At 41.5% G+C, this 10,948-nt stretch overlaps 1 protein-coding gene across 1 annotated transcript in view; it reads left to right on the top strand.

The window, feature by feature from the left end:
* The window catches only part of ADGRG4 (adhesion G protein-coupled receptor G4), a 120,036-nt gene that overhangs the window by 700 nt on the left and 108,388 nt on the right, over positions 1-10,948 (top strand). The window contains exon 2 of the mRNA XM_017859807.1: positions 2,344-2,422. Within this exon, the coding sequence (XP_017715296.1) occupies positions 2,353-2,422 (70 nt within the window). The 5' untranslated portion in view covers positions 2,344-2,352. The remainder of the gene's footprint in view (positions 1-2,343; positions 2,423-10,948) is intronic.

The raw sequence follows: 10,948 nt of genomic DNA, 5'->3' as shown, positions 1-10,948 counted from the left end.
ATGAAAGTAACGTATGCTCATTGTAAAACAAACAGTACACAATCATAGGAAGTATAAAGGAAACATTTAATTCCCATTTTCCTTCCTGTCTCTTTCCTCCCCTTCCTATCTTCCTTATCTTCCTCTCTCTTGCTTTCTTCCTTTCTCCTGTCCTTTGATTTTTAAAATTATGTAACTAATTTATAATCTTTGTAAAATAACCAAACAGTACAGAACAGTATGGAAAAGTTCTCAAGCCCCACCCCCTTTCTTCAACCCACATTTTCATGCCTTATATATAGACTTACCTTATTCCTTTTTTTTTGGAGACAGTCTCGCTCTGTCACCCCGGCTGCAGTGCAGCGGCGTGAACACAGCTCAATGCATCGTCTGTCTCCCAGGTTCAAGTGATTTTCGTACCTCAGCCTCTCAAGTAGCTAGAATTATAGGCATGTGCCACCATGCCCGACTAATTTTGTATTTTTAGTAGAGACAGGGTTTCACCATGTTGCCCAGGCTGGTTTTGAACTCCTGGTCTCAAGTGACCCGGCCGCCTCAGCCTTCGAAAGTGCTGTGATTACAGGCATGAGCCACCATGCCTGGCCTTTATTCCTTTTAATGGTTGCGTAGTATTCTGTTGTGTAAATGTCCCATGATTTATTGGGCACCAGGTGAGTTTCTGAAACATACCTTGAAGTTGTTATAAAAGTTTAGAGGAAATGTAAGAAAAATATAAATTGGATTATTTGCTGCTGAAAATTCCATTTTATAGATAGCAATCATATCCATTTCTATAGCACTTTATGCTTTGAAAATTGCCTTCGAAGCATCATCTCATTTGATCCTCTTCGAGAGCAGCTCTGGGAAATAGGCAGATTATTATCTCCATTTTTACAGATAAGGAAACTGAGGCCCACGGAAATTAAGGAAGAGAAATATGTATGGCCTCACAGCCAGTTACTGAATCTCAGCCTAGTCCTCTTATAGCACTATAAATTTAAGCTGCATTTCATTTTGCAAGTCATAAAAGATTTAGACACCCCTTACTTCTAAGCTCATAGTTTAGAAAACCCATCCAACTCATACAAATTCCCTTATTATTCTAATGAGAATGGCGGTAGAATCCTTGGTAAATATGAAAAGCCTGATTAATGGCTGGTGTTCATAGCAAGCCCAAGATTCATTTGACTTCCTAATTGGCTTCTGTTACATTAAATGTAAAGTGGGTCTATTCACTCCAAATCCCACTTGGAGGTAGAAAGAAATACAATAAGTTGCATTATCCTATAGAAAAGGAAGTGTTCAAATCAGTAGTAAATCATTCAGAAATATATTTTATTTAAAATCAGAAATGCCCATCAGCACCCTACCACCAATTTTCTGTAACATTTCAGTAGGATTTGCAGTTTTAACACCGTTTTGTTTGGAGAAAAGGGGGTTTTCAGTGCATTTTCCACATAAGACACTATAGTTACAATTAATTAATGAGAGAAGCTGGGTGAATATAATGAAATGGTGATTAGATTTCTCTAAACGGATCTGCTTTAAAAATACAAATGATTTGATGAGTTACTTTTGTCAACAAGGTCTTCTTGCATAACAGTCCTTCAAGAAATTTAGGATGATTTCAACTACAAGTAGTTGAATTGAAGTTTGTGCATTAGGGTTGAAAGTATCACACTTTGGTTTTTTGTTTGTTTGTTTGTTTGTTTTTGAGACAGAGTTTTGCATTTGTTGCCCAGGCTGGAGTGCAGTGGCACAATCTTGGCTCACTGCAACCTCCGCCTCCCGGGTCCAAGCAATTTTCCTGCTTCAGCCTCCCGAGTAGCTGGGATTACAGGTGCCTGCCACGATGCCCGGCTAATTATTATTTGTTTTTTTGTATTTTTAGTAGAGATGGGGTTTCACCATCTTGCCCAGGCTGGTCGCAAACTCCTGACTTCAGGTGATTCACCCGCTTCAGCTTCCCAAAGTGCTGGGATTACAGGTGTGCGTCACCACTCCTGGCCTCACATTTTGTAATTATGCATTTAATGTCTGTCCTCCCCACAGGGCTAACTGTCCTATGATGGCAGATATCTGTGTCTTGTCTTCTCAGCACTGTATTCCCAGGGAGCAACACAGTGTCTGGCACACAGAAGGGATTCAATAAAATTTATTGAGCTAGTATATAGATAAATCCATCGTGAGGTTTCAGCCAGGCTGGGTATCTCAGGTAAATGCCTATCATGTGGTTGGCTGACGTGACTTTAAGCAATAGGAAAAAACCTTAGGTGGGATGCAAAGGAGAAGTGTGGTCACATACACTTAGAAATTGTCTTTTCTGAATCTGAGCTGGGCATATTTTTGACTTTTTAAACACAGACTTAGACAATGAAAGAGCACATCATATATCAGAAGCTTTATGGATTGATTCTCATGTCGAGTTTTATCTTTCTCTCAGGTAAGAAAACATATTGTTATTATCTCTTTCAATGTCTCATGTATAGTAGGTTATAGAAATAAACCATTTGAAAAATACTACCAGTGGAGATTTGCTGGGCTGCCTCTTAATGGTCACCTTTCGGTCAGTATGGCTACAGAAGAAGCTGAAGTGTCAGTAAGTGAATTCATTCATTCAGTATTCGGTACTACTGGTAGAGAACTGGCCTCAAGCAGGCAGTAACTTGGACTACTGCCTTTGACATGTCTTAAAGCAACTCTGAAATGCCATTTGGCAGCTAATGCACAGGTAACAGAAGATTTGGGTTTTCTTTTGGGCTGTTTCCTCTCCTCCATAATGCTTTATTTAAAGCTGTCTGAAGCATTGTGATACCATCTTTCTATCTCCATTATATGTACATGGCAAGAATCACAGAATACAGATGGGGAAACTGAGGCGTGCAAACAGCTGGTAACAGATTCATAAAGCAATGGGCATATATTCTGGAAGCACCCAGACCTTCCCTAGACTCTATGATAGGAATGAAGATAATTTATCTCTATTTTGCAGTAGATAATTAAGACAATTCACTCAAGTAGCTGATAATTTAGAGACTTCGGGAGAAGGTCTTGGTAAACTGCAACCTTGTCCATATTAAGTAAATTCAGTTGATAACATTGCTCATTTAGCACATAAGTACTTAGCTAAAATGTCATAAATGCCAGTGAGTGACAATACCTGATGAAATTGACCTGGGGTTTAATTTGAATGGTCCTCAGGTGTAAGAGCTAATCTGCAAAAATACCAAATCATCATCGCCATCAAGAGCAAACACTGGCTTCTTGCTGCATGTAGAGCCTAATGGGGAACCATGTTTCTTATAACAGAGATTGAAATGGGGCCTACGGGGTACAGTGGCAACTTTGTCACCTGGCCTGACCTACCTGCTAAGAGGTTGATTTATTTTTCCTCTGCCTGTTTCCTCAAGGGCAAGAAACTGTATTTTCCCAATTTCTTTATCCAAAGCATCCAACACAGGCCTTGACACAGTTTAGGCACTTGGTTCATATGTGCTGATTTAATGAATTCATGTAATTTTAAATGATGAAAACTTTCAACACCTGTATGGTGGTGGGGTATATGACACAAACTCCATTGGGTTTTTGTGAAGGGCTACGGGGCATGGTATAGAGCAATCTACAATAGTGGAATATAGGAATCTAGTGTAGTCATGGAATAAAAAGTGAAGAGTGTGTGGTACTGAAAAGTTTGCATGGGTTTGCGAGGAATGTCACTGGTCAATGAAAATTATTATTATTATTATTGTTGTTGTTATTTTGAGACAAAGCCTCGCTTTGTTGCCCAGGCTGGAATGCAGTGACACGATCTTGGTTCACTGCAACTTCTGCCTCCCAGATTCAAGCAATTCTCCTGCCTCAGCCTCCTGAGTAGCTGAGATTACAGGCGTCTGCCACCATGCCCGGCTAATTTTTGCAATGGTCAGTGAAAATTATGATAGATGTGCAGGTCCTCAACCTGAAGAGGTCAATTTAAAGCAGTCACGAGGTTTTCCAGACTGTTTAAGTCTCAAATTCATGAGTCAAACAAGTTTTTTTTGTAGGTTATCAAACATTCAATTATAATTGTTAATTTGATTGCCAAGAAATTCATTACTTTCTTCTTGGAAAATAAAAAGACTCTGTCCTTGGAAACAACAGCATAACTAAGGTTCAGTTCCCTTCAGGCTCCAGATGAGTCACCAGCCTCCCAACTGTGAGGGTCATTACTGGGGAGAGATTAAGGCCAGATTAAGCAAAGGGTGACTCAGAGATGCTCTAACTGGGAGGAGCCAGAGTGTGGAGCAAAACTGTCTCCGTAGAAGAATATCAAGGGTTGAGAAGGAGAAACCAAATCTGTATTAAAGTCTATGGGGTTAGAGTAGAGCCAGAAAGAAGAAATGAAGACTGAGGTCAAGAGCTGAATAGTTGCAGAATGGAGCAGGAGATAAAAAATAAGGCATAAATGAGAGAAGAGGGCCTAGGACTTAGGCTGTACAAGGGACTCAGTTTCCTAGTGCTCTGTCTTAGTCTGCTCAGGTTGCCAAAACAAAATATCATAGATTGGATGGTTTAAACCATGGGCATTTATTTCTCATGGCTCTGGAGGCTGAGGGTTCAAGATCAAGGTGCCAGATGATTCAATTCTTGGTGAGGGCCCTCTTCCTGGTTTGTAGACAGCTGCCTTCTCTCTGTGTCCTCACAAGGCTGAGACAGAGAGATAACTCTGCTTTCTTCCTCTTCTATAATGGCACTAATCCCATCATAGGGGCTCCACCTTCATGCCCTCATGTAAACCTAATTACTTTCCAAAGGCCACACCTCCAAATACCAACACATTAGACGTTGGGGCTTCAGCATAGGATTTAAGGGGAGGGGGAAACAAATATTCAGTCCATAACATGATTTTCCTCTTAATGGTGCTGGCTATTGGCTATGTAATGGGTATGGGTAGGTTTGGGTTGAAGACATAGGGCTATAGTAGTTGTCCTAAGGTCTTGCTCATACCATGTATACACACACACACACACACACACACATAGGCATACACACACACACTCACATCTCAAGTGGAGTAGGACAGGCTTTGCTGGCTGAAAGAGTGTAACATGTGTTCTGGAGCATTCTTGAGTTGGGAGACTGGGGTTTTGTGACGTTCTTGAGGTGGGAGGCTGGGTTTTTGAGGCACCTAGCCTCTAGAGTCAGTAACTTTTTCTCCTATATTGGATAGTCAATTAGTCAATCTGGGCCGGAATGAACTTTCCTGAGAAGTTGTCACATATGCAGAGACAACCTGACCAGGAATCCTTTTGACACAGGATAGCCCCAGAGCCATGTCAGAAAATCAGTCTTTATGCTATAGAGGCAAACTAGGTTGGAGCAGTCAGGACACAGTAGGAGTGTAGAGGTAAAGAAGTTCTTCTGAAAGGTGTTTGTGTAGCCAGGGTTCAGAAAAAGCCCTATCTTTTCTTGTTTTAAAAAAATTTTATTTTTTAAATTTTAAATAGACACAGGATCTCGCTATGTTGCCCGGACTGGTCTTGAACTCCTGAGCTCAAGTGATCCTCCCACCTCAGCCTCCCAAAGTACTGGGATTACAGGTGTGTGCCACCCTGCCTGGTCTACCTTTTCTTGAGAAACTGATTCCAAGAGAAGGGAGAAGTGGAGGATAAACTTTGAGTAGAAACTCTAAATTTCTATATGAATTCAAGAGTTGAGCTGTCCAATATGGTAATTACTTGCAACATGTGGCTAGGTTTTAATTAAATAAAATTAAGTTAAATTAAAAATTCAGTTCTTAGGAACACAAGCCAGATTTTAAGTGCTCAATAGCTACAGGTGGCTGGTTGCTACCATATCAGGCAGTGCAGATACAGAACATTTCCGTATCACAGAAAGTTTTATTAGACAGCACTGTTCTAGAAGGTTGTAGAGACTGGCATTTGAGAAAAGACATTTGTTTTAAACAGCTTTATTGGGCTGAGTGTGGTGGCTCATGCCTGTAATCCCAGCATTTTGGGAAGCCAAGGCAGGTGGATCACTTGAGCTCAGGAGTTTGAGACAGCCTTGGCAATATGGCAAAACTCTGTCTCTACTAAAAATACAAAGATGAGCGGGGAGTGGCAGCATGCACCTGTAATCCCAGCTACTTGGGAGACTGAGGCACAAGAATCGTTTGAACCCAGGAGGTGGAGGTTGCAGTGAGTCAAGATCGCGTCATTGCACTCCAGCCTGAGCAACGGGAGTGAAACCTTGTCCCCAAAACAAAACAAAATAAAATAAAATAAAATAAACCCGTTTATTGAAATATAATTTACATACCTTACAATTCACCCATTGAAATTATACAATTCAATGGTTTTCAGTATATTTACAGTGGTGCAACCATCACTACTATCTAATTCCAGAACATTTTTATAACCCCCAAAAGAAATACCATACTCTCCGTTCCTCCCACAGCACTCCAGGCCTTGGCAATCAGTAATCTCTTTTCTGCCTCTATGAATTTGCCTATTCTGGACATTTCAAATAAATGGAATCATACAATATGCAGCCTTTTGTGACTGGCTTCTTCCACTTTACACAATGTTTTCAAGGTTCATCCATGTGGAGCATGCATCAGCAGTTCATTTATTTTTATTGCCGAACAATATTCAATGGTGTGGGTATGCCTCATATTTTTTTCCATTCACCAGTTGATGGACGTTTGAGTTGTTTCTACATTTTGACTATTATGAATAATGCTGTAGGAACACTTGTGTGCAAGTTTTGTGTGGACATATGCTTTCATTTCTTTTGTGAATATACCTAGGAGTGGAATTGCAGAGTCATATGTAACTTCATGATTAACATTTTGAGGAGCTCGCAGACCATTTTCCAAAGAGGCTGCATCATTTTACATCCCCACTAGCAGTGTATGAAGGTTCTGATTTCTCCACATCCTCGCCAACACTTGCTATTGTCTGTCTTTTTGATCATAGCCATCCTATTGGAAATGAAGTGATACTCCACTGTGGTTTTGATGTACATTTCCCTATGACTATTAAGCATTTTTTCATGTGTAAAACCAGATATTTTGTCTAACAATACTCAAAGCATTTCACCTGGGAAATTATTGCCTTCTGGACTCTGAAGCATACGTTCTTTCTTTTTCATTTTTTCAGACACATATTTCCTTGAGTTGGCACAGGCATAGCACATTTGTCCAGCATAGGACAGATGAAAAAGGCTCATATGATAGCCTGTTTGAGTTTCAGCATGTCATGTAGGCGGGTGACTGACCACCATACTCTGTCTCAGGCTAGCAAGTTTTACAAATTTCCTTCATCAACAGTAAAAATATTGATAGGGAATTGCATAGGCTGAAAAGTAGATCTGAAATACTGTTTTCCCCATGTTGTTCATCGCCCAGAGGTGGATGGGCTTCTAGGATTCTTGGCTTGGATTTTTGTTACCTAGGTACTTTTGAGTTGGTCTATCAAGGTAGGGCTTCTGGGAGCTGTTAGCATCACAACATAGAGACCTCAGTAGAGGGCCCTGTAATTCCGCTGCCAGGTAATAATCAGCAGTCTTTCCTCTTCCGGAAATGGCTCCTCTGCACACAGCTTTATGCAAACTTAGGGGCCGTCTTTCGTTCTTCCCTTTCTCTCACCCTCCACATCTAATCCATTAAGTCTTGTTCATGCCACCTCAAAAATACGTCCCAAATCTGACTGCTTTCTTTTCTTTTCTTCTCTCTCTTTTAAAACCATTTTAACTGCCTCCGCCATGGGCTGAGCCACCATCATTTTCTGTTGGCTGACTTCAGTAGCCTCCTAATGGTCTCCCTTCTTTCACTCTTGCTCTACTACAGTCTATTCTCCACACAGCAGCCAGAGTGATCCTTTAATATATCAAGTCAGATCATACCACTGTTTTACTCAAAACTTGCCAATAAGTTCCTATCAAAATTAGAACATAATTCAAACTTTTTAATGAGACCTAAAAAGCACTACATGATCTGATCTCCCACTGCCTCTTGCACTTCACTTACTACCATGCTTCCTCTTTCTCCCTCTGCTCCAGACACACTGGCTTCCTACTATTCCATAAACACACCAAGCACAGTCCCACCAAAAGGCCTTTGCACATACTGTTACCCATGTCTGGGTCACTCTTATTCCACATCTATGTATCCTGTCTCTTTTTTCATCCCTTGGGACTAAGCTAAAATGACTCTCAGAGAGGCCTTTCTTAACTATCCTACATAATGTAGACATTTCCTTTCCCCTCATCTCTGCTTTTACCATTAACTAACTCATCAACCTGTCAATTTCCTTCAGAGTGCTGTATGTAATTTGTGTTTTTTCCTTTACTTGTTTATTGACTGCATCAGTCCCTGGAATGTAAGCTGAAGAGGTCAGGGACCTTGTGTGTTATGTCTACTCTATTACTGCACTCTAACACTGACACATCGTCAATGCTCAGTGACCATCACTGTTGAGTAAATAAATTTTTTCAGGGAGCTTCTGGCTTTATGAGTAAGGACATCTATTTTTTTGGGTGAGACATGGGCCTTGAATCCAAGATTTGAAGGAACAATCACATGACCTATGTGAGGATAATTCCTCTGTCTCCTATGCCAAGAACTCTTGGCAGACCACATATGGAGTCAGCAGCCTAGGTACTAAAGGAAGGGATGTGCTGGACAACTCTGTGGCTGGTGATTGGTGGTAGAAATGAGGATTGGTGGTAGAAAGAAAGGACACTTCTATATCTGGTAGGCCTGGTTTATCTAAGGATTAGCCTGGTTATAAGACCAGTGGAAAGTGTGGGCAGTGGGTGGCAGATAGTAACTCTGATTCTCTGTGGTTGTTCACACTATGGCCACGGTGATGTGGGTAATGGAGCTCCCCAGTGTCCGGCGCCTATTGATTATATCTACTCAGACAGCCATGGGGCTGCTAGACCAGGGCCTGGTCTACAAAGTTTTTCAGTGCTCCGGAATGTTGAATTCCAAGGACTTATGATTCTAAGAGCCAGAAGACTCCCTGCTCAGGTGAGTATCTGCTCACCTGCCCTTTTATGAGTGGGTAGTGACACTTCCCAGATGAGGCAGGCATGGAGTAGCCTTGGTAGAATGCTCACTCTCAGAGTGGCCAGATTCTTCAAAGTATAAACACAACTGATGCTTCTGGTGGGCCCTTTTTCTCAAATCTGCTCTGCCTCCTCACCTTGCTCTCATAGGTATTACCAGGTGGTTAGCTGGGTTCTGAGCCTTACACAGTGTTGAGTCAAGTTGTGTCTTCCCAGCATTCATGTGTTGAAGTCCTAACCCTCAGTACCTCAGAATGTGATCTTCTTTGGAAATAGGGTTATTGAAAATATAATTAGTTAAGATAAAGTCATACTGCAGTAGAGTGGGCCCCTAATCCAATATTATTGGTATCTTTATAAGAAAAAAAAGTGTGGACATAGATATGCACACAAGGATATCACCACTTAAAGATGAAGGCAGATATCGGGGTCATGTGCTTACAGGCCAAATAATACCACATATTGCTACAAAACCACCAGAAACTGGGAAAGAGGCATAGAACAGATTCTCTCTTATAGCTCTCAGAAGGAACCAACCCTGCTGACACCTTGACCTTGGACTTCTAGCCTCCATAACTGTGAGATGATACATTTCTGTTGTTTAAACCACGCAGTATGTGGTATGTTGTTAGGGCAGCCCTGGCAAACTAATGACACAGACACTGATGCTCTGGCAAGCTCGTTGGGTTAGAATTAAAACCTACTATGGAAAGTAGGTTACCTCATGGGGAAGAAACAGTGACCAGATCACGCCCAGAGTACCTAACCATGGAAGAACCTCATTTGTCCTTTTCTCTGAAGGTAGTGGAGGACAGTGGACCTGGAATCACAGTCCCCCAAACTTTGAAACACTTGAACATTTTAAGGAGAAACTTTGCCTTCTAAGAAAGGGTAGAAAAAACTGTATAGGATATGTCTGATGTTACTTAATGCTGTCATAAGCAGAACACAAAGGGATTTTGCTGGAAAAAACCATTCAGATTGTCTGTCTCTTAGAGTTTTAAACCTTTTCTCTCTGACTTTTTATTTTATTTGTTTATTTATTTTTGAGACAGAGTTTTGCTCTTGTTGCCCAGGCTGGAGTACAGTGGCATGATCTCGGCTCACTGTAACCACTGCCTCCTGGGTTCAAGTGATTCTCCTGCCTCAGCCTCCCAAGTAGCTGGGATTAAAGGTATCTGCCACCACACCTGGCTACTTTTTTATTTTTAGTAGAGATGGGGTTTTGCCATGTTGGCCAGGCTGGTCTCAAACTCCTGAACTCAGGTGATACGCCTGCCTCTGCCTCCCAAAGTGCTGGGATTACAGGCGTGAGCCACCACACCTGGCCTTACTCACTGACTTTCAAAATGAATGTATTTATTACTTTTGGGGTCTGACAGGCAGAGAGAATTCTCCCTTGATCTTTTGCTAGTAGTTCCCTAAAACAGAGGGCAGAGCACGAGTTCAGTATACAGTTCAGAACTTCTCATCTATGCCAGATGCTTCATCCCTGATACCTTTGTGCAAGGGACAGCACTCCATCTGCCCACCCATTAGCCTCCAACTCAGTGCCCTAATACAGGATACAATTATTTATTCAGTAAACAGCTACAAAGGACCTACTCTGTGCCAATGAAGTTGGACCTCTCCATCTCACACTGTACATGAAAATTAACTCGAAATGAATGAAAGACTTAAATGTAAGAACTGAAACTATTAACATTCTTAGAGGAAAGCATAAGGGAGAACCTTCACAACCTTTGGTTTGGCAATGGATTCTTAGAAATGACACCAAAAGTGGCCGGGCACGGTGTCTCACGCCTGTAATCCCAGCACTTTGGGAGGCCAAGGCGGGTGGATCATGAGGTCAGGAGATTGAGACCATCCTGGCTAACATGGTGAAACCCCCTCTCTACTAAAAATACAAAAAATT

Source organism: Rhinopithecus bieti, unplaced genomic scaffold (genome assembly GCF_001698545.2).
Source record: "Rhinopithecus bieti isolate Rb0 unplaced genomic scaffold, ASM169854v2 scaffold_52066, whole genome shotgun sequence".
In the NCBI taxonomy this organism is placed as follows: Eukaryota; Metazoa; Chordata; class Mammalia; order Primates; family Cercopithecidae; genus Rhinopithecus; species Rhinopithecus bieti.
Note: the sequence above shows the minus strand (reverse complement) of the source record. Positions and strands in the feature narration are given on the sequence as shown.